This window comes from Leptinotarsa decemlineata, unplaced genomic scaffold, assembly GCF_025532065.1.
Source record: "Leptinotarsa decemlineata unplaced genomic scaffold, Ldec_3_MD MMD2_tig00000199_RagTag_RagTag, whole genome shotgun sequence".
NCBI lineage: Eukaryota > Metazoa > Arthropoda > Insecta > Coleoptera > Chrysomelidae > Leptinotarsa > Leptinotarsa decemlineata.
Genome location: NW_027412544.1, coordinates 2,272,127 through 2,297,371, shown reverse-complemented (window position 1 = coordinate 2,297,371; position 25,245 = coordinate 2,272,127). Strand labels below are relative to the sequence as shown.

The 25,245-nt window shown below is 34.0% G+C and overlaps 1 protein-coding gene across 5 annotated transcripts in view; it reads right to left on the bottom strand.

Annotated features, from left to right (window-relative positions):
- The window catches only part of LOC111505101 (1-phosphatidylinositol 4,5-bisphosphate phosphodiesterase epsilon-1), a 702,515-nt gene that overhangs the window by 52,064 nt on the left and 625,206 nt on the right, over window positions 1-25,245 (bottom strand). For all 5 annotated transcript variants that reach the window (XM_074172786.1, XM_074172785.1, XM_074172787.1 and 2 more), the window contains one exon: window positions 17,184-17,479. In XM_074172786.1, the coding sequence (XP_074028887.1) occupies window positions 17,184-17,479 (296 nt within the window). The remainder of the gene's footprint in view (window positions 1-17,183; window positions 17,480-25,245) is intronic.

Genomic DNA, 25,245 nt, shown 5'->3' with positions numbered 1-25,245 from the left:
ATTATGGTACTATCCATGAGGAACAAATTGATTGACAATGGTTTCTATTTCAATTTTGAATGTTAGAATTTTGAACCACAACAGAAAATTAGACGAATAAAACTACGAGTTGATAACTAAAATTTGAAACATGACGTGTTATGAAACTATTGAAAACATTTCTACCCCATTAATAACAAAAATGATTTCTCTCGACCCGCGGTTTGCTAACCAAGTAAGTATCATCAGGAGATAACTGAAGGACTTATGTCACCTATGTCAGCTATCTAAAAATAGGCGAAATACATTTAACCAGATTCAGACCAGACCAGACCAAAAAACAAATTATTTTCGTATTTTCAAAACTGTTGACGGTAGGAGATTTTCTATATTAAATAAAATATAACATGTTGATGAAAGAATCGATAAACAAAAACTTTATCTGAACAAATTCGAAACTTTTCAAAAAATCCAACTTTTCCCTCTGTATATTCGTTAGACTAGAAACCAGAAAGTTTAATTTTGAGAACTTTATTTTGTATGGCTTGTTGGCAATATTATACTATAATAGAATTCAATGGAATTTGATTTACGGATTTTTTGTCCTCAAAAATAGTTTTTTAAAGCTTTAAAAAATTTAAACCAGGGCGTACTATCCAAAAATTCAGCGATTCACATCGAAAATTTTTTCAGGTGGCTCCTCATGTTTTTTTCCACTGCTATTGCTGGATAGCGATAGATACCATATATTGAGTTTCTTGTAAATTTGTTGATTGAGTTTCAGAATTGAAATATTTAAAAAATTGTTACATATTTTCAAAATTAAAATGTATTATCATTAATAATGGTCCACCGTACTGGGTGAACGGTTTGTGTCCGCTCCGATACATTTGATAAATGAATAATTTTTTTATTCATATCTTTATATAACTATTTGATAACTGTGTTACGACTTTTTGAAATTCCTAGAGGTTACATTACTATAAGAGAACTTAACTACCGTGTTGATGAGCTTGGTGAATTTCCAAACAAAAAAAAATTTAAAATAAACAGCAAGTACAATCTAACCTGATATCGAAGTTGTTCATGGAAAGGTGAATTTCTTGGAAAACAATAATTCTTCTATGGAGTTGAAAGACGGAGTAATGACGTAATAGATTGAAAATCCAAAGGAACTATGATTATCTTATTTGAATTAAAAGAGGTATTCTTTCAGGAGAAAATAAATTTTGGGAAAGGAAGGTTTCCTTAAATTAACTGCTTCCTTACTTTCTTTGGAAGATTCCCACAAATTTTTTGTATAAAGATGGAGAAGTAGAATGACAAAACCTCTTTTCTCTATAATTATCTTATTATTCACGGCTTTGATGAGGAAGATTTTACCATTCGATAGTGTTCCAATATTTTTGTTGGTTTCAATGGAAATCGATATCACTGAATACGATATAAGTTAGATATATATACTACGGAGAAAATCCAACAAACAAAGAAACCAAGGCCACTAGTAATTCAGTTCTGCCGTCGTTGGAGAAGAAATTTGAAATCAAGCAACAAGAAGAATCTTAAAGGAACATCTATTATGATCACAAAGCCACACTACAGATAACTCCATTTTTTTCAAGAAAGTTCGAGCTCATTTTAAAAATCATCTTGGACTTTTAATAGACTTGGGTATGTGAACTTCAAAGGTCAGAAAAAACTTTCAAGATGTGAATCTGATCTCGACAAACTCCTTATAAAATTATGAAATCCTTTTTGCTGTTAACATTATTATTTTTTATCAATCAACTGCAATTCAACCTTCTAATATTTTTTAGGATCTGCTGACAATATATGAAATCGATTTATTTTTTATTTTCAACAAATCAACTATGCCACGACATCGTACTGCACAGTTTCAGATTTTTTTTGGTGCTGTGAAACTCTACGAATAATTGCCTGAGTAATTGAAGAGATTCAATATCAGAAAATTCGGATACAAATATGAAAATCATATCTATGATAGTTACTAATCTTATTTTTTGCTCATTGGATAAATCAATAGTAAATGAAGCAACAGGTCAATTTGATTAATCAACTTTTCAGGGGATATCTACCAATTGATATTTTCATTCAATCTTCTCTTATTATGATACCATCCCCGTTAATTGTCTATGCATGTTCGCGTTTATTATGGAGCGGTGATTATTGGCTGAGTTTGAGTAGCTTCGAGATAGACTTCGCCAATGAGTACCACAAACTGCTGTAACATTTTTTCTAATTTTTTTAAATATTTTTTTGTATCTCAAAAAATGCCGATTTATTATTATTATTATTTTTTATTTTTTTTTTCACCGTAGTGTGTGCTGGTCAGGCCCTATCCCCGAAGCCTCGACACATTCGGGAGGGCGCGCCAGCATAATCAACCAATGACCACTCCCCACACCGTGGGGTAAGTGATCATTGGGTCCGAGAATCATGTGCCCTGAGCAAACGCAGTGAGCCAAGAATGACAGCCTTCTGCATCTGTGCGGCTAAGATTTCTGCCTTAGTGCGGCAAGCCGGTATGATTTTGAGATTCGAGAGTAGAGAAGACATCATTCCACCATTTTTTTTTTCACCGTAGTGTGCGCTGGTCAGGCCCTATCCCCCGAAGCCCCGACACATTCGGGAGGGCGCGCCAGCATAATCAACCAATGATCACTCCCCACACCGTGGGGTAAGTGATCATTGGGTCCGAGAATCATGTGCCCTGAGCAAACGCAGTGAGCCAAGAATGACAGCCTTCTGCATCTGTGCGGCTAAGATTTCTGCCTTAGTGCGGCAAGCCGGTATGATTTTTAGATTCGAGAGTAGAGAAGACATCATTCCACCAAGGACTCCAACAATCAGAACGACCATCTTGACAGAGTGATCTGGATAGAGTCTGCGGAGTTCGAAGAGAAAATCTCGATATTTTATCAGTTTTTCCTCCTCTTTTCTGACGATATTCGTCTCGCCAGGAGCTGAAAACTCCACGACAAATATCGTTTTGGTCTGGTGGAGAAGGACTACATCAGGCTTATTAGCTTGTATGAGCCTGAGGGTGGGGAACGAATAGTTCCAATAAATTCGGCACTTCTCGTTCCCCACAACGGATTCAATATCCCCCGGAGCGTAGGGCAACACCGGTGTCTCGTCAATACCGTAAGAGTGCCGTAGATGGTAATATAGCACTCTTAGGGCCGCGTTATGTCGATGGATATAGGCCGAGACCGCATATGCTGGACATGCAGATAGCATGTGCATTAGGGTCTCGGGCGCCTCGCGGCAGGCCCTGCACCTTGTATCAGGAACCTCTATACCCATCACGCGACTGCGGTAGACTAAGGTGTTGAAGACACCATCCTGGCAAGCCATGATGAACCCCTCAGTTTCCGACTTCAGCCCACTCGGCCTGAGAAAAGCGAACGTCAGGCGCTTTGATAAGCCAAGGTCTTCAATGTTATTGAAGAAGACCCCATGCATTGGCTTATTCCTGTGTCTCCGCAGAAGTAAGGTGATCTCTGCGGCTTTTATCTGAGCTTTTTGCTGAACGGGTTCCAACTCGGTGACAGAGTTGTAGTCACCTCGTTCAGAGTCGAAAACTATACTGAGTTTATCAGCTGCTCGAACAGCTGCCCTAAGGAGAAATGCTCCAATTCCTGCTCTCTCATGGTCACGGACCATGCACAGAAGGGGATCCGAACTCCTGACGACTTTACAGGCTGTATCCAGTACCATTCTGTCATGTAGACACTCCAAACTCAAAAGTCCACTTATTATTATTATTATTATTATTATTATTATTATTATTATTATTATCTACATGGCTGTTTAAAAATCTCACAGCAGGTTTAACTTTTTGGAAGGTTCTTTCACTACATGTGAAACAATTTTAGAATTGTTTTCAATCACCTCTTTGGTCAATTCACCAACAAGGACTGACGAAGGAAGACAGAAATGAAACCGATGATTCGATTATCTTTCACTTAAGAACAGGCATTCTTCTCGGATTGATAGCCAATCGGGCGTATCATGGATCGGAGAAGAATATATGTTAGTGTACAAGGACTCGTCCTTGATGTCACCGTTCCAGCAAATTCAATCAGACGAGCATTATATCGGCACAAATAGCAATTATATTCGATCGGAATATGAAAGGAGACGAAGATAATTCAACATTCCAATTTACCTGCTATTTTGTAACAGCATTAATTTTCGTGTATTGCAGTGACAGCATTCTATTTATTGTTAAGTGGAGTTTTGTTCACTGAAATACAGTCATCCTGAATATTATGTTCATTGTTCCCGAAAGATATGGAATTAACGAGTTGAACTCAAAGCTTCGGTTGAAGTTTCAACTGTTTCTGTCAGTTATACGTTGACATGCCACTCGTGAATGGTGCAGTGCTCAACGGGGCCCTTTGTCGAACAAATCGAATCAGAAGCCACTTTCTTGTAGGAGAAATGTGTACAAAAGCTCACGCACACGTAACTGTCTTTATTCCACAACTGAAATTAGTAGATGAAAGGTATTTCCCACAAGTCTCACTAATACCTCTGAGAAATACCATGAACTCCTTTTTGTTATATTGGGCAACCTAAGTATTTCAATGCATGCTTTAGCAATAAAAAAAATTACCTTCACAATGGTTTTCAAGGAGTTGTGTATAATGACGAAAAATCTGATTTGATACAATTCAAAAACGGTGTTCCTCAAGGTTCAACATTGGGTCCTCTCTTGTTCGTTTCATCTCAATTTCATAGGTTACTGCAATTTGCAATCATGCATTGTTATGCCGACGATACTCAGCTGTACATGGGATTTGACGAGAATTCAATAAACGAGGCCGTATGGTAAATTAATACCGATCTCGATATGATATTAAACTTGTTAACTAAATATTGCCTTTCTGTTAATGCATCTAAATCTAATGTCATGATCTTTGGTAGAACAGCGGCGATATTTGTTGCCCTGGTATTATAAATGTTGTAACAGATGGAACAGAACTTTTCTTGAAAGGAGTTACAAAAAACGAGATTATATCTTGACAACAGTCTTCGTTTTAAAATATACTTTTTGCATATCTGAAACAGGGTTATGCGAATTTGAAAATGATATATTCCAACAGAGTATTTCTGAATAAAAAATAAAATTATACTCTGCGATGCTACAGTTCTTTCACATGCCAACTACGCAGGCGTGGTGTATGGTACAGGAATTTTGAAGAGTGATAGTTTCAGAACCCAAAATCTCCAGAACGCACGCATTAGGCTCATTATGGGTACAAGGAAACGAGAAAAAATTTCACATCTGTTCGGGGATATGAATTGATTTTTTCAAAAACTTCTGATAACAAAAAAAAAATTATTTTTTTGAAAAAAATATCCTTTATAACTGATGTACACCATCCTAACTTGAGATCAGGACATATTTTACAATCCCACAACACAACACTTTTTTTTTTCGCGGATCTTTCACTTGCTATATTGCCTACTCATATAATCGGATACCTGTTGAATATGAACTTCTGCCAATAGAAAGCTTCAACAGAAAGATAAAAAAATAGAGAATTCGTCAGGACGCTAAAATGAAATTCAAAAGAAAAGAAGTGAAGACAGAAACAAAAACATTTACTGTTATTAAAAAATATTCTAAAAAGAGAATTCTTTTCCAGAAAAATTACTCAACAAAATCATTCTTACTGCTGTCAGTGAGACAGAAAGTACAAATGATAATGCTTGTAGTCAGATAGAAGACATAATGAAATATTTTTCATTCCCTAATATTGGAAAATTATCTTCCAAAATAATTAAAGTTTTTCACAATGAGAAGAATATTGAAATTTCTAAAAAGAATAATGAATCTATTTGAAATATTAAAACACTGTTTAAAGATTCTACACCTGATTTGAAAAAATCAAATGTTGTTTATAATATACCATGTAATAATTGTGATTTAAATTATATTGGAACAACTTCCAGAACATAATCAAGCAGAATAACTTCACACAGAAGTGATATAAGATTAAACAAAAATTCATGTGCACTAGCTTATTGAAACAGAACACAAAATTGAATTTGATCAAGCAAAAGTTTAATATTCAGAAAAAAAATGTCCAAAAGACTTTTTCACCAAATGGTGCTTATTAACAAAAATCCTAAAAATATGAACAAAAAAACAGACATTGATAATCTGAGTATAATTTACAATTATTTACTAGACATAGATAAATCTCGGTAATATTCTCAACTTGAAATAATCACACGTTGTATATAATTCATTTAATGAGCATTTATAAAATGGAAATTTTTTCAATGATAATGTCACTCTTATCATTATAGTAAGCTTTGAACATGACATTACTAATATCAGATATCTGAAAATGACATTATTGACATCAATGCGCCATTTTTGTGGAATTTTTTTATCAATATTCAATTTTCAATTGTAAAACTCAGATTACTTTTAAGTCTTGTAAATTTTTTTAGTTCTTTTCCATTGTATTTCATTCCAGCGTCCTGAAAAAGTCATCAAAGAAGCCATTATTGTTATCATTATTATTATATTATCATTTGTTTTACGAGACTTCACAACTAACTGGATATTGCTGGAATTTTATCCCAACATCAAATCGTTATTTTTACACCTCGACACGTGTGTCGATCACCAAGTGATCAACTTCAAGAGGAATCAAGGGGTGATCGAAACACGTACCGATGTGTTAAAATAACAGTTTGGTGTTAGAAAAAACTCCAGTAATATTCATTACTACACCAAAGGTTCCAAACAGTGCATACCAAGTATGTAACATCTGAATCAGTATTGGTCATCTCGTATTCACTTGATGTGTGTAATGACTATTTGTATTGCACATGAAATGAAACATTTGGTGAAAATATGTACGACATGTTTCAAAGATTCAAGTTCAAGTAATATGGAAGAAAAACAAAGCGATGGAAATGAATAATGAAATTCAGAAGGAAATGCAAATGGTGAAATACTCGGTTTCAAATGAACGTTGACCTAATATTCTATATCATTTATTGATTTTCCAAGACAAGACAAACATCAGAAGGCATTTTCAGCATGAAAAAAACTCTTATTTATTATCATTTGAGTATAACTTGAGACATTCAGTTACTTACAGTGGCTTCATTCAAAATCAAACTATAACACATTTTCAAGGGGTTTGTGTCAATAAGTGACTGAATTGAATCAATAATTCATTCGTCTTTTTTGATGTGAAATTATTTTCTGCAGAATCCGATTAAACTAGAATGAGACTGCTTAGCTACTATTCTTTGATGAAATTCAACCTGAAATTCACTCGTAAAAAATTCGGGAGAGTTTATAGTACTAGTCAAAGCCGGAAGTAGGATTCGTGTCAATTTCTATCTTACTTTATGAAATACAATATAGTTGAAAATGTCCCATATATAGATATATAATAATTTAACCGACACTCTATCGCTTATCGTTTACGAGATCCCCATGTATAGAAACGAATTTGAATATATATATATATATATATATATATATTATATATATATATATATATATATATATATATATATATATATATATATATATATATTTATTTATTTATTTTAATATTAAATTTTACAAAAAGGATTTGAAGGTTTATATCTTCTAATAATTATCTGCGAGCGCTTTCGACAGTTGGTAGTACTGTCATCTTCTAGGAACTCCTCAAACTGAACTTGTCATCCTGTCGTCTGCCTGTTTATACGGTCAGAGCGTCTCAACTCAGGTATTTCAGGTACTTTAGGTAAATTTGTTTATGAGTTTTATGTTCTCTGGTGAGGGGAAATTATGTTTGTTTTGTATGGCGTGTGTTGCGAGGTTTGATTTATATACTATTGGATTTATGTATGCCTTTTTGTGCTCATTGTACCTTTGGATCAGTTTTTTCTTGGTTTGGCCGATATAAAATTTGTTGCAGTCCGAGCATTGTATACTGTATATCCCGTTTTGGTTTTTGTCTTCTTCTTTTTCATAGTTGTTTATTTTTTGTGTTATCTTCGTGTTTGGCTTATATGTTATGTTGATGTTCAGTGGTTTGAAGACGTTTGTTAGTTTTTTGTTTTGGTGTCCTACGTACGTAAATGCTGTTTATTATCTGTGGGTGTATTCGTTTTCGTTCACTATTTGGTATATGACTTTCCGTTCTTTGTTTCGGGTTTCATTGTTGAGTGGTATCCTTAGCATTCTATATATGAATGCGTTATAGGCAGCCATTTTGTGTGATGGTGGATGGTTTGAACTTGCGGGTATGGTGGAGCTTGTTTGTGTAGGTTTCCTGTATATTGTCATTTGTATATTGTCACTATTTGTTACATTTTTTATTTGTATCATACGCACTCGATAAAATCTCTCTCTCTCTCTCTCTCTCTCTCTCTATATATATATATATATATATATATATATATATATATATATATATATATATATATATATATATATATATATATACATTACGGCGTTGTTGAGTCATTGCACTTTTCCTTAAATATGAAGTTTCAAAAAAACGTATTTACTCGTACACGAATCCAGTCTATATCTTTCATTAAAGTGAACGAGAATACTACTGAATACAAACCATTATTCTCACCTGTACGATACGATATCGATATCAGTTGAATATAATATTGAAATTCTTGAGAATGTGACTAACTTGAGGGTGAATTGCTTTATATTGCACAATTTCATCAAGTAGCTTATGCTTGTTGATGCCATAGTAACAAATGTTGTTGAATTGTATCTACTTATCAGTTCGATTCAGTGATTCTTTGCAAAACAGTAACTGTGTTCTATGTGCGAAAACTCCAGTATGCCGTTCGCGTTTAGTCCAAGTAATTGCATTGATATGTTATTAATTTTTAGGGAATGTCAGAAAAACTGCCGTCAAGCACAACGTCTATACCAAGAACGTTTTCCAGACAGACCCATTCCGTCACGAATGACTTTTTCGAGAGTTGTAGAAAAATTGCGAACTGGGTCATTTCCTTCTACTATAAAGCATCGTCATCATACGAGATCTGTTAGAACTGAAGATTTAGAGATCAATGTGTTGGCTTATATTATTATTCATCCACATGTTTCTATCCGTACTCTTGCAGAAGAAGTCGGTGTGAGTAAATCTAATGTACAGAGGATTCTGAAAGAAAATAAATACCACCCATTTAAAATTCAGTTGGTACAAGGTTTGAAACCCACGGACTTTGAACGACGACTTGAATTCATTCATTACATGAAAGTCCTAACATATTCAGTCAAATTTTGTGGAGCGATGAATCGCGATTCCACAATAATGGAGTTGTGAATCGACATAATAGTCACTATTGTTCTCAAGAAAATCCCCACTGGGTCCGCGAAAGTAATTTTCAAACTACTTGGGGTATTAATGTATGGTGTGGATTGTTCAATGGCCGCATCATAGGACCTTACTTTTTCCATGAAAATCTCAATGGATTGCGATATTTACATTTTCTAGAAAATGATTTGATCCAGTTGATGGAAGATATTCCCATAGCAGAACGACAAGGAATTTGGTGGCAACAAGATGGTGCTCCTCCTCACAATTCACAAGTTGTTACTGAATATCTGGATAGAACGTACCCAAATAGATGGATTGGTAATAAGGGTCCAATTCGGTGGCCGGCTCGTTCCCCAGATTTATCACCGCTTGATTTTTTCCTATGGGGTTATTTGAAAGATATTGTTTTCACTACTCCCCCTTTGAATGTGGATGATCTGAAAATGAAAATTCGACTAGCGTGCAGTGATATTACGCCTGATATTATAAGAGCGAGAGAAGTGATGATATTATAAGAACGAGAGAAGTGATTCGATGTTTCGAAGCCTGTATAATATCTAATGGGCATCACTTTGAACAATTTTTATGACTTATTTCTAGGCACCTACCATTATTATGAAATGATTTATCAAGTTATATTATTTACATTGTTATTAATTAAAAATTTGTTTTCGAATACACCTCTTTCAATTTCGCAATATTCAAAATGATTCCTGACTGAATTCCACAACTCAAAATTGAAACCATTACTTCGAAAACCCAAAATTTTGACTAATTTTCATGTGATCTGATGCAGAGAGAATAATTGTATGAGATATTTAAAAAAATAATAGTCGTTCTCAAGACTCTACATTTTAAGCAATAACTCAACAACGCCGTAACCGAATTTCAAAAACCAAACATGAAATGATATCAGAATTTAACGTAGCATCTGAATATGTAATGATATACAGGGCGTTCTATTTTAAAAAAGGGAATTTTTGTCTGTAGCACCTACACCAAACACCCTGTATATTTAAAAATTATATCAAAATATAGCTCTCATGAACTCCTAAAACTTTTGTATGAAACATTTTTGTGTATCTCCTTCAACAAACCAGATATTGCCTATCACATAAAATGTGGGACACCCGGTATATATATATATATATATATATATATATATATATATATATATATATATATATATATATATATATATATATATATATGACAGTTGGTCGTGCTGTCATCCTCTAGACACTTTTCTATCTGAACGTGTCATCCTGTTGTATGTCTTTTTATACGGTCCGAACGCTTCAATATAGGAGGTATAGGAGGTAAATTTGCCTGTATTTGGATTACACCAGGTACAATTCTTTGTGTTAAATCTTTTCTAAGTTTATCGTATCTAGGAGTGTATATTGATTTGTTTAATATATTGAATGTTAGGTCTTGTTGTGTTTTGATTTGTACCTACTTGTTCCTCGATAAGTGATTTTTGTCTGTTAAATTTATGGATGTTTAAATTTAAATTTAACAGTGCCTAGAAGATGACAGTACTACCAACTGTCGAAAGCGCTCGCAGATAATTAATAGAAGATATAGAGCTTCAAACTCAAAACAGAGTGGACAAGTTGGATAAATCTGGAGTTTATAAGCTTAAGTATCTGTAGTGTATTAGTGTTTATGTGCGACAATGTGGTAGACATTTCACAAAACAGTATCCTGAAAGGCCCTTGAGACTAGGTAAAAAAAATTCGACGTTCTCAAACCATTCCTTGGGATGAACCCATAATTTCCCGAATCCAAACGATACGGAAATTTTGCACTATGCAAGGAAGGGTTGTAAACTCTATTATTTTGAATGCTCAAAAGTATAAACATTGCGGATGCAACCTGTTGAATGATCAGATCGATCTAGTTTATTCACCGGTTTTCAAATCACCGTATCCAAATTGTCACAGGTAAACAAAATTCAGGTACTAAATTGAGTTAAGTACCTCTGTTATTAACTACAGTGGTGTTATATAAGGGCTAATGTAATCAATCATTTTTAGTTTAATGTATAAGTATGAAAATGTCCTCATAGGACGAAACGGCAGTAACGTTAGTCACAAACAAAAGTGGTAAAAAGCACAAAATATTTCAATCCTCATTTTTGATGAAAAAGACAACGTTTAGATCATGTCTGAATCTAAAGTGATCAAATTCATATCAAAGACGTCGAGTTACATAAAACTCATTGTATAAACCTTGACGAATAGAATAGAATAGGTCTTAATCTCAAAGTGTACGTTAGTGACTTCGAAGCGAAGTACCTAGTTGATTGAGATTGGGAGTGACTAGTTGTGAATATGGTTCTCAAGAACTTTTATTGCTATTGTGCGCACCGTCAAAATATTTGTAAAGTATTTTGCAACGATTCCATTAACATTTTTCGAAAAGTATCCAACATTCACCGATGAGTTGAAAACTGGAACTTCTTAGGATTAGGAGTAGTCATTGAGTGGAAATTTATATCAAAACTTCTGAGCATGATCAACAAATCTTTGCGAATATTTTTCACTGAAGTCGAAAGCAGACAATGAGGCTTTTCCCAAGATTTAGAGATGGAAGAAATGCGAAAGAGAAAACCGTGAATAAGCTGATAACAAGACCATTAAAACTTTGGAGAAATGGGAAGATTAACGAACAAAAAGAAAAAATTGAAGAAATTGTTTACATTGAACATATAATCACCATCCAATTCCTGAAAAGCAGAAGGGGAAAAACGGGAAATCGAAGAATGGTCCTGAAAGATAGTTTTACATGCGAAACTATATTTCACAACGGTGAATGATGTTAATATTCTCTACATGAAGCCGAAAGCAAATTTGAGTAAGTACAATTTTCAAATTGAAAACTTCAGTATATCCAATCAAGTCATATAATTCACTACAGAACTAGACACCAATAATTCGATAAACATTTAAGACCTCCAATTACAAATATTTTCAATATAGATATACTGTATGTGAAAAATAATAAAGAAGTATTATTATTATTACATGATTTCACAACTTAATACAAACCAACCCATACAGACGAAACTATCAACAGCCGTTTCACTGTTAATAACTGTGAACTGGATATAGGGGGAATAATTGAGAACTCAACACACTCTCGTCAAGTAAAATCACCCTAATTGATGAAGAAGATGACCCTGTAGAAGATCATAAAGATGTTCTGGAACAAGAATGAATTCGTTTTTTCTCGATCCGTATTCTGAATCACTTAACATATTACAACTAAAACTGAAAAATAAATCTACGTGTGTGTATGACGAGGTCCCTATGTTTGTTTTGAAAAAATCCCTACCATTTCTTAAATCTCCTTTCACACATATTGTCAATTCATATCTCTGAATATCTCCAGATCTTCTCAAAACTGGAAAATTGGTGCCAATTTATAAAAATGGTGATCCGCAGCTTGTAAAAAATTATCGACCAATAACAATTCCCACCAACTTTTCAAAAATATTCGAGTATGCCATTCTTAATAGGTTATTAGCATACTACAATGTGTTTAAAATTCTCTCCAATAATCGGCACGGATTCCTAAATAAAAATCAGCAGTTTTGCGATCTCAGCAGACAATTTGACTGTGTAGATCACAGTATTTTACTAGATAAACTTCTGAGATATGGAATAAGGGACATTCCTCACCATTGGCTGTACAGCTTCCTCGATTCAAGAAGCCAGTACGTTTCTATCGACAATATTGTGTTTACAAAACGAGCAGTCACAATTGTTGTGCGTCAAGGCTTCGTTTTGGGACCTGGAACCTATTCTTTTTATATAACACCTGAATGATTTGGATGACTCACCAGTTCAGTCTTATTTCACTATGTACGCAGATGATATGTCAATTATCATTTAAAATAAATCATACAAACTTCTGTTAGATAAATGCAATGAGACTTTCTCGAGTGCAAAAGATTGCTTCAGTGCAAACCTCTTTCACCTGAACATGTAAAAAACGAAACCCATTAGATTCCATAATCGTCAGAAAAGTTGTTCTGATGTGATAGTATCAACAGCAACTTGCGTTAATGTAGAAATCGTTCAAAAAGTCAGGTTTTTAGGTCTTGAAGTGAATAAGTGTCTATCATGAACTCTACAATCCAAATTGAACTGCTACACATATCAATTCCGAAATTTCAAACTCGCCCTTAACAAGGAACAACTCCTAAAATCATATTATGCTCAAATTGATTTCAGAGTAAGATATGGTGTGCGCTTCTTAAGCCTATTCACCTCATCATCAGATGTTTTCATTGTGCAGAAGCGCAGTATTTGTACTATTGTTGAAATTTCGAAACGCTCATCCTGTAGTGATCACTTCATGAATCTAAAAATCCTCATGCTTCCATAACTGTTAGTTTTTGAATTCTGCATATACGCAAAAAAGTAGTAACTTCACACCGAACAACTCCAGATACGGATATAAAACACACAACAAGACCATTTTTATATTCCTTTCAGTTGTACAAAAATTCATTATAATTCTACTGGAGCAATGGCTCCCCGAATTTACAATTTTATACCAGACGAAATAAAACTCTATTGTTTTAAAAACAAATTGAAGGACTTTCTAGTGACATAGTGTGTCTATTCTGTAGAGGAATATTTATAAATTCAAAATGTTATCTGCTCATTCCTGTCTTTGTTTTTCTGATGTAACCGTTTAGTTATTTGTGTGTTCAGTTTTATTTTATTTTACTCACCTGTATTGATGAATCCAATATAATTCCTAATAGTCGAATGGAAAATAATAGTATATTATATACCTAGGCTGAGAAGTGAGCTATTATTTACCGAGCATTTTTATATCCTGAGGCGCGTAGCGCCGAGGGATATAATGTGCGAGGAAAATAATAGCTTTCTCAGCCGAGGTATATATAGAATTTTTTTCACTTCTAACATTGGTATATTAACAATTTTAATTTTGACATTAGTAATTTTCTAACAATTTGTTGAATATATCGGAATATCAAGTAGAGTGGAACGTGTTTCTAATCAGAGTGGCTTTATTTATGTGAAAATTTGGCATGTGTCAAATTTTGATATGAATCTAGGAAATATCTCATTGCATTTTTGATATATTTCAATGTTCCACTTCTCTCATCGCTTCTGTATGTTCAGAACTTAAAATTTCTCAATTCTGCATTATAGTGAGAAAAACATTTCCTGGGATATATGATAACCCAAGGCAGCTATGAATTGTTGCATGTCAAATTGAAACGGTACAGTTTCCATGCTGAATACCCGATGTCGATGATAAGCGCGCAACATCTACTTAGGCCATGAACAACCAAACACTGCACAATGATTATTATTGCTGTTAGTTTGCCAAATACGGTTTTAATTCAAGTTCAGATGTCATTCTGAAGTAGTTAAAAGATCTATATGAGTAAAACGTTAATATAACTAATTGAAAAATGGGTGAAAATTCAAGTGACGATGATTTAGAGATGATGTGTACCCCGCCTGATTTGTCACAATTGTACAATTAATTATAATTTCAAATAATTTCCAGGCGTATTTTCAATGTTCAATTTCCTACTTCTAGTTGATAATTAAGTTAACAAAAGCTTCTGTGAATATCTTTAAAATTATAGAATTGTTCTCATTATTTACTTAGGTGTTGTTTTATTATCATTATTTACCAAGGGGGAGAAATATTAATTCTCGTTAGGGGAATGGAGTAAATAATAACAATTTCTTGGGTTTGTAGTGAAAAAAATATTATTATTACTGTATTTTACCGTAATATGCGCCGGTCAGGCCCCACTCCCGAAGCCCCGATACATTCGGGAGGGCGCGCCATAATTATCAACCAACGACCACTCCCCACACTGTCGGGTAAGTGATTATTGGGTCCGAGAATCATGAGCCCTGAGCAAGCGCAGTGAGCCCAGAATGACAGCCTTCTGCAATTCTGCCTCAGCGCGGTAAGCCTGTATGATTTTGAATATTCGAGAGTAGAAAGGGCATCATTCCACCAAGGACTTCAATAATCAGAACAATCATCTTGATAGAGTGGTTTGGACAAAGTCTGAGAAATTATTATTATTACTATTATTATAACGTAAATCAGTAACTCACCATAACATGATCCTCAGACTCATTAGAATCCCGAAGTCCGCAGATAATTTTAATAAGGCACCGAATTTGACGAAACTAATTGCAGTAAATTACAACTTCAACCCGAACATGATTCATGAAACACTGTTCAAATAGACCTTAAACCAAGTAAACCCTCACATTAAAAACAATACAAATATACCAACACCATACCGTACTATAAATATATATATATATATAACACTCAAATATACCAAAAAATCATCATAAAAAAACTGAAAAGACTACTAACTAAACAGAAGAATAACATAACATACAAGAGTGGTATCAACGTTGACATATACAAAACAATAAGTTAACAGGTGGATCAGTGCTGTAAGTTTATACAGAAAAATCGTTTAGGAAATAAGAATTTCAGAACACAAAAGAATATTTGACGTAAAGAAGATCAATTCCACCTATGCATGCCACCTTTCAGAGAACAATAACGATTTCGACAAGAACTACAGTTACATAAAAAAATAAAAGACAAAAATTGAACCTTTTGAAATCCTTGGCAATCAATATACGAAAACAGTCAATTACCCTACCAAACGGTTAACAAAGATTTATTCACTCACTTATTTTCTTGAAGTTCCAAGAATATTCGCTATTAACCACTACTACTGTTGTATAAAATGTATTGTAGAATAGTTTAATGCACTAATTCAACTGAAAAAGCTACTGTGCAGCGAAGTGCGTCTTTATTGAAGTCAATAGTGTGAAAATTGTCTCATTAGCATGGACAGTATTATTGATTTTCAATAAATAACGAGTCAGTGTATTATTAAAATGAAAAAATTTGAATTTTGCCTGAACAAATTTAAAAAATGACATGTTTCATTTTTCAAACGATCTCATGAATCATAATCAACTTCAAATGTTATCAGTGAAATTTCAATATAACTTAATGTAGGTAGGTTCTTAGTAAATATTAGGTTAGATAGATAGCACTTTATTTCGTACAAGCATTCACCCAATTACAGGATAATTACTTAAAAAAATAGCTAGAGTTAACAGAAATAAAATGGAGTAGAATAGAAATAGAAGATATCACAAGAAGGAAAAAGTAAAAGAGATCACAGTTGAAAGGTTTTAGTGAGAATACATTTTAAAATATAAGTTAGAGAACTATTATTAATATCGTACATTTTATAGATTGAATTGTAGTTGTTACAAATTATTGAAACTGTTATTTGCTCTTCTAAGATTACAATGAAATGTCGTTTAATATCTGGAAGTCAGGCGTGGAGTGCGGAAGTTGATCAGTTGTAAAAGGGTGGCACAGCAGTTTGTGAAGAAAGGAGATGGTAACAAAAAGCCAACGTGTATTCAGAGATATTACATTAAATATATCTGGAAGGATGGAATAGTCGGTTCCGTTCTGAGGATACATTCCTGTGACCTTGAACGACAGATATTTTAAAAATTTTATTTGAACATCATCTATATGATGTATGTGGTAATTGCGAATTGAATACCATTTTAACATGCCATATTCTAGTTTAGTTAATATTATTAAACTCTCTTGTTCTCCTTATGATAAAGCCCAACATTCGATTCGCTGATGAGATAGCCTGATCTATGTGAGAAGTGAAAGTGAATATCTAAGTAATACTTTATATAGATTTAGATATATTTTTTTCGTTTGAACATTTTGGGTCAATCAAAAGGAAATGAAGTATTATTTTCATGTAACAATCACTGTGTCACTTACCCATCATCTAACGTGGTTCCCGTACTCTGCTCGCCGGTAGATTGCAGAGCCAACTTGGTCAGTAGTCCTGGAGCTAACGTCTCTTCGGGGTTGAAGGACAAGTTGAAATCCGTTGAGAATGGATCTGCCTCGTTGGTGGTTCCTGACTTAAGACCGCTCCAACTTGGCCGTACCCAAGTGAGGGTTGTTAATGATCTATCTAACCTGAGATATAGCAAGAAGCCTTTGACACCAGTCGGTTGCGAGGGACCCTCGATGCCTTCCCAGAGAACGCAAGTACTTCCATGGTGAAGGATCTGTAAGCAAATTATTGGATTTCCATTTATATATTGATACATTCTCTTCCAGATACACAATGACTATACTGTCATCTTTGATAGATGACGTATTTTGTCATATCAATTTCTGAAAATTCATTGTTACAGAATGTATTATAAAAATGAAACAATATAAATTCAACTTACCAGGTACACAAATACAAATACATATTTCAATATTAATATCAAATATATTGATACAGGAGCATGAAAAAACCTTCCCTCATTTATCGCGAAGGTGCGATTTTGTTCCATCCTTTTCATGAAAGAGGACGTACGCTTCTCCACTCACAAGCGATTTTGGTGGAATTGGTAAAACGTGTGAATCGTTGTATTTGTACCACGTGCCAGTATAGGGGTGTCTGCAGTATGCTATATAATGCCCTCTGTAAGTAGTCCCACTGTGATTTAAAAGTGCATATAGATTATAACAAATAGCCATATTTTCTGCTGCAAAATTGTTCATATCCAATCCTTCTAGAGAAAATTTGATGACAACATTCAATGTGCCTCTGAATCTTACCGTTGGAGAGAATCTTTTTAAGTGAATTACTAAAATATGGGAACACTTGTGGATTGATAGGGATTTTGTGCATTTTCTTCTTTCTTTGCATTTCGAACACGTCGGTTTTTCATTTCCATCCAAATTGGTCGGTTCTGTGTGGTAGGGACGTAGAAAAATCCCAGAAATCATAAAAGGTTTTTGGTGAATGTCCACAGTGTGTGCATTTCATCATGGATTTCAATTGAATAACGAAATTATCTACAATCATAGAGTTATGCATCCTCAAATATGTGAGCCATGACTCTTGTGAATTTACGCTGTCGCTCAATTTTTCGGTAATCTCCGTTAAGATTGGATTAGATTTCTCAATAATTATATTACGTCTTCATGGGAACCTTCTAAAAGATAACGAAGGAACTCCTGGGCGTCTTGATGGGCATTACCCATGAATCAAGGAATAAAACTTTGAATCTGATTTTTTAAGGAGACTGTATTTACTACTCTATCAAATGAATCTTCTGACCACAACTCCTTGATGACTTCTGCAAAAGCTTTGATTAAAGCACCCTGCATATTAGAAATACTAGTATTGATATCTTTCATGAATTCATCGTTTTTCAAATATTCCAATCACCATCTCGTGTTTAAATGAAATCAATTCCAAATGATTCAATTATTTTCCACAATGTCTAAAAAAGATGATATATTCGAGACCTAGGCAGCTCATATAGAGTTTAACAGTCAACAATAATATTTTTGGCAGATGAATTTAATTTTTGGAATTTCATAAAAATACTGATTTTTGTTTATAAATTATCCCGTACACCGACGGTCCATCGATCAAAATACGTCCAAAAAATTTTTGCTTTCAAGTAAATGTTTTTGTGTATTATAATTCAAAATAAAATTATCATCCACCCAAGGCATAGTTGTTGCTGAGACATTGAGATATTACCTTCGTCTTCGCAGTCAACGCATATACCACTGAAGATGCCTGTCACAGTAGGAGACGAAACGTCAGCCCAAATTTTGTTCTCTCTAATCGTGAATCTGGGCTCTACAATCGTATAAGTCGTGAATGTATCTGTATCGTTCTCTGTCTCTTACTGCAGCTTCCACTGCAAGGCAACTATATGAAAGCAGAGCCGAAAAACGAAGCATTCGTAGTATAATACTAGACAGAGCTGTTTTTACTCGCTGTTGAGACCTATGTTGAGACCTGTTGTTGGATCATGTAGCATTTGTTTTTAGGTTATGGTTCCTTCAAAAGAACCCTTCGATTCCATTCCTGCCGCTCAAGCTTCAAATCCAACTTGAAGAACCATTTTCAATTGCGTTTTCAAGATGCCTACAATATTTTGAAAGCAAACTCTCTGTTAATATATAGGCTCCTAAACAGGGTGATTCCTAACTACGGTACCAAACTTCAGAGGGTGATTCGTTAGGTCGTTTTAAGAAAAAAAGTTCCCATGAACATATGTCTGGAGTTGCTTCGTTTCTGAGATACACAGCGTTCAAGTTTAAAATAAAAAAAATCATTAATAAATTATTATGAATATCCTTAGGTACACCAATTTGGTTGAAATCTGCTACAGTTATTTGAAGTAACAAGGCGCTTATTTAGCCCTGACTATATTGAAATTATTAGATCCTGTGGAGTCTCAGTGGGGATCACCGTGTTTGGAATCACACGTTAAAAGGTAAGACCTCGTTAGTCTTTAGCTCGCACAAGTTTCTCAACTTCTGAGAGTTGTCGTTCGTATGGGGGCGACAGTTGATAACCGGAAAAACACATTTTGAACAGATTTTTAAACAATATCGGGAAAAAAGTACGCCACTGAAAATACAACTTTTTAGTCCTTTGTGTTTTTTTATATAACTTATGATACATCATTGAAAAGGTAAAATCTGGTTCTCTTCAAAACAAAAAGAATCCAAAGTAACGCCTATAAGAAAAAATAAAGTTGATGATGGTGGCAGGAAGACGAAATGTCGGTTAGCAAATCTGAAACCACCATTATGTAGCAGGAAAAAAGTGGCAATGTGGAAGTTCAATTTATTATCGAATCATTCGTAAAATAAACTCAGAAAAAAATAAGAACCATTTTCCGGAATTTCTGTTTTTTCCGGATATCTCCGGATATACTCGGAATTACAGAACTTTCTCAACGGCATATTGTTAGTCGGGTGAATGCCCAACTTTACCCCAACTCAACCATCCTCGTATCTCTCGTTTCCGAGTTCCTAATGGTGAGGATCGAATTTGAAACACCCTGTATTTGGCGGTGCTGAAAACGCCTGAACATACTTCTGTGAGAAGTTATACAATGTTTTTGATTGCTGCGCACCAATATTCTCTACATGACCTTAAAAGAAATATCTAATCGGGTTTGATAGTGTAGTAATCAGAAAAATTTGGACTGAAGCGTAGATATAAAAAAGGACATTAACTTTTTTATGAATTCGTACGTCTCAATGCAAAGATCAAAAGGGCCATTGGAATAGCTCATAAAAAATTTAACTTGAAAAGTGAAAGCTAAATAGTTCAGAATTCCAAGTTCTGGTCATTCATTAACAACAAATGATATTCGCACGGTATTGGTAATGAAATGTTGTGCAAAGATAAGCTGCTCAATAATCCGTCAGACGTTATTGATAGTTTTGAAGATTTCTTGAGAAGTTCATATATAGAGTCATCAGAATATCTCGTTTCTTTAGTATATTGTGCAGTAATCCTGTGAATGATATCTGATTCAATTCCATATCAAATGTTTCGAATACAAACTGAGTAGAGTCTTCAGTTTGTGTCTGAAAGTTATTTCTTCGCATGATCTACACATCTATGTATAGAGTTACTTCTTTTGAAATTGATTGCTTCCTTCCTTTCTTTGGAAGATTCCCACACTTTTTTGTATCAAGATGGAGTAGTAGAAAGCCAAAAACTCTGTCTCCCAAAAATTAATAAAATTGTTATACAAATAATTTAGTTGGACAATTTTTTGAACAATTTTCAGATGTTTTTTCAGTTCAGTTCTCATATTTCCCTTTCTTCTATTTTACCTCAATATTATGAACATTCAATATTTGCAACCAAAACCAGATTATCATTTTTATTCCCGAAAATTTTTTGTTACTATTGTTTCTTGTTGACCACAATAAATGGAAGTTTTGCTTAATGTATAATATTGACCAGTCTTAGTGCTAGGAATAGCATGGAGTCGACCTTTGCTAATATTTGTATTCCATTTATGATTAAACATTTCAGAGTTTCATTGCATTTTGCAGATCACCAGATTTCCTTCCAAACTTTTAATACTGTACTATACCATATGTACTTTATTTAGTTCCGGCAACGTAAAATGTTCACATCGGAGAATGTTGTAAGCAGCTTATTACTTCAGAACTTTACGCTCATCCATAAACAACAACTGGCGGGACGAATGTTGTGTACCGTTGATTTTCCCTTCCGTTACTGAAATCCAACTAACCTCATCCATTATTGATGAGGCCTTGATATAAGTTATAAAGAATTTACTTAGCTGATATTGAATTTACAGTTCAATTTTTCTGTTGAGCTTATATTAATTTACTAATTGCTGAGTATTGGTGGAACGTAGTCGTTCAAGTAAGGATTGAATGTTTCGAAATCACTTCCAAACAAGCATTTCAAAATATTCCCAATCGTTGCAAATTTAATGAAACACACTTGGTATAAACTCCATACTTTTTTTTAAATTATTGACGTAAATTTAACCGTTCAGGCTCAGAGAATCATTACACTACTCCGATTATTACAATTCACAAATTGAAGGCCTGCGATTCAATTCAGAAATTGGGTCAAGGTCATTCATCTTTGTGCAAGATAAATATCATATCAAATATATAACCGAGTCACAAAAAACGGAACTTCACTTGTTTTTTGAGATGGTGTACTGCAGTGTTGTTTTTAAAAGTAAATTTGCTGAATTTCCAAAGTAATCTCACTAAATGTATCGAATTATTGTGCTATTTTAGTTTCCCCTTGCCGTTTTGCATTAGTATGGTTTTTTCATGTAAGTTTTTCCCTAGACAAAAATAGAAACTAGATTTTCAAATTGTCATTTTTTAAAAGGGTATTTTTTTTGTTATTCTTCACGTTTGAGCCTGCTTTCGAAAATAATCTACAATTATTTGTATCCTGGTAGTGGAAATGATGTCTCTAGATTCATATTCGTTGAAAAATATGAATTTCATTCCCTATCAATTTCACAACGGACATTGAATAGACAAAAAAAACTAGCAGTTTTATAGCTTTGTTACATGAGAAAATTGGAAAACACCAATTTCAATGTAATTCTATTCTATCTTTATATTTGTAACGATATCTGAGTTTTCCTTAGCAAATTTTAATGTTTTCAAATGAATCTGACTAAACAAATAAAGTCAAATTAGTCAATTTGAAAATAATGGTATTCAATTTCACATGGTGCCTGACGCCAATTTTAAGGAAGTGATTGATTGTGGGAAAAACGGTAACAATGTTTCACAGAGACTTCAACAGCCTTGGTAGTTTTTGATGCTCATCTGTACGAATCCAAATAAATCAACCTACTTTTTCTAATTTTCAACAGTATTTTTATCTTAATTTTTTAGATAGATAGGTAGATACATTTATTTCAACAGAGTATTTTAAAATCATTCACAGGAGTGGCAGAATATTTTTGTCTGAGAAATACGTCAAAAGGAAAATTGTAAAAAATATCAAATTAGCAGCGGCGGCTCGTCAGACGAGGCAAGGGAGGCTTAGCCTCCCCATAAAATTTGAGGCTATTCATCGCAATGAATTAAAAGATACTGACAAATAATTATGATTATTTTTTTCCTAAAAATGCTTGGGTATCATTACTTTACCATTAATTTTTAAAATAATATGCCCGAAAAAACACTATCACTCACTAGGTAGTACGTACCACACTGTATCCTGCATCAACAAAACTCAAACGCACCGCCCATGAACGAATAACGAATAAACCATCAACCCGAAATAATAAATGACATACGTTGCAAGGGAGCCAAGCCTCCGACCGCTTTAAAAAACAAAGGCTCCACGAGACCGATCCAACCAGCGACATACGTCCCGATTTGTAATTTCAGTTGCAGAAATTATAGCGTTAGAGGAGGCTAGCCTCCAGTTGGTCTCCGTTAGTGTACAACTGCGTTTGTTTTTTATTTAATTATTCGGACGGGATGCCATGACGGACCGGAACTGAGAAATATTTCGATAAATCATTTTAGTGTTTCTTGATAATATTTCTTATTTGTTTTTAAAACAGGCAGTATTGTATTATAGCAGTGCTTTTTGGTAATATTTTTAATGTGTTTTTAAAGTATTTTATTGCAATTTCAAGGTGTTTTCAGATTTTCACTTTTTGGTAAGTTTTTTTTTATTTATTATGGATAAGTTGGAAGAAATTAAAAAATCTGACGACATAGTCGATTGGTTCCTGACAAATAATTTTCAGTCTTCATCTTATGATAATAAATTTTACATTCTTAAAACTCTGGGAAGGCCTTAACCAAATCTGATTTCAATTAAAGCGTCAGATAATCGATAAAATCGAGGATTAAATATTAGTTGGTACGATAAATGCGATTGGTTAACCGGATCCATCAAACGAGAAAAACTTTTTTGTTGCCCCTGTGTTTTATTTTCCGTACAAATCGAATACCAAACGTGGTCTAAAATAGGATACTCCGATTTAAAAAATTTACAGAAAGACATTTTAAATCTAAGGAGCATATTATTTTGTCTTGTTAATTAAAATTATTTAGCAAACAAAATATAACAACAGCTTTAGATACAGCTCAAAAAGAGGCCATAATTTCTTTTAATAATCAGGTTAGGGAAAATCGGTCGAATTTAAAAAGACTTATCGATATTACGATTTATTTGGGTTCCCAAGAATTAGCTTTTCGCGGACACGATGAAACAGAAGATTCGATTAATCGCGGCAATTACAAGGAACTTTAAATGTTATGGGGCAAATATGATTCACAATTTGGCGGTAGCGTTTTTTCGGGCACCTCAAAAACCATCCAAAATGAGTTTATAGAAAGTATGGCATATATTATTAAGGAAAATATAAGCAAGGAGATTGAAAGTGTTTCTTTTTTTGTATGGAAAATTGATGAAACTACCGATATTACCTGTTTAAAAAAAATCTGTTTAAAATCTGTTTTTTCGTTAACCAGCTGGCGCACCCTATAAACGACAACCCTCAGAAGTCGAAACTTGTGCGAGCTAAGGATTAACCAGGTCTTACCTTTTAACGTGTGATTCCTAACACATGATGGACGATAGCAAGTGAAGATCGATCGTTCAGACTAGGGCTTGAACCACTGACCAACACGGCAGTCAATTAGAGTGAGTGAACAAAGCACCTACGCCGAACCGCTTGGCTACCGACCGACCATCACAACTTTCAATCGTTTTTAGATATGTCAAAGATGGTAATATGGTAGAACGTTTTATGGATTTTCATGATGTTTCATCTGGGCGGACAGCTGACGATTTGTTTAATTTTTTAATTCGTACGTGTGTCACCTATAATATTCGGCAATAGTTAATTGCGCAAACCTGTGATGGGGCTGCGGTCATGGCCGGCCATTTAAATGGTTTTCAAACTGAAATAAAGTCCAAAGTCCATAATTCCTCATGCACTTTTCACGCATTGTCATGCCCGTGCCCTAACTTTAGACAAAGCGTACAACAACATAAAAATTTTCGCGCCTCCGGTGGGCTTTTCTGTGTGTATATAGTCTTTATGACTTTCGCCTCTCCTGTTCTCCAATGCACGAGCCGTCACTGCAAACATGTATACTGGTACATATCTTAAAATGGAATATTCAAAATGAATGGCTTCAAGTTTCAAACACGATTACAAACATTTTGAAATTTGCGTCATATTGCGCATGATTATTGAAAGTAGAGATGATTTCTATAAATACATAGCGCAAATCTAGATAAAATTTGGTTCTTATATTTTCACAGGCCAGAAAATATTCATCAGTATTGTCAGTATGTCAAAATGGCCTTGATGATTGACGATAAATTTTATTGATTCATAGATATAGATTGCTTACACAGTAAGTACTTTGTTGATCTTAAAGGCTCCTCTGCAGGAATCTCCTGTATTCATAATGAAGATTAGTCTGATAATATTTTTTGAGGAAAACTCTATTCAATCCATGACATGAGCCC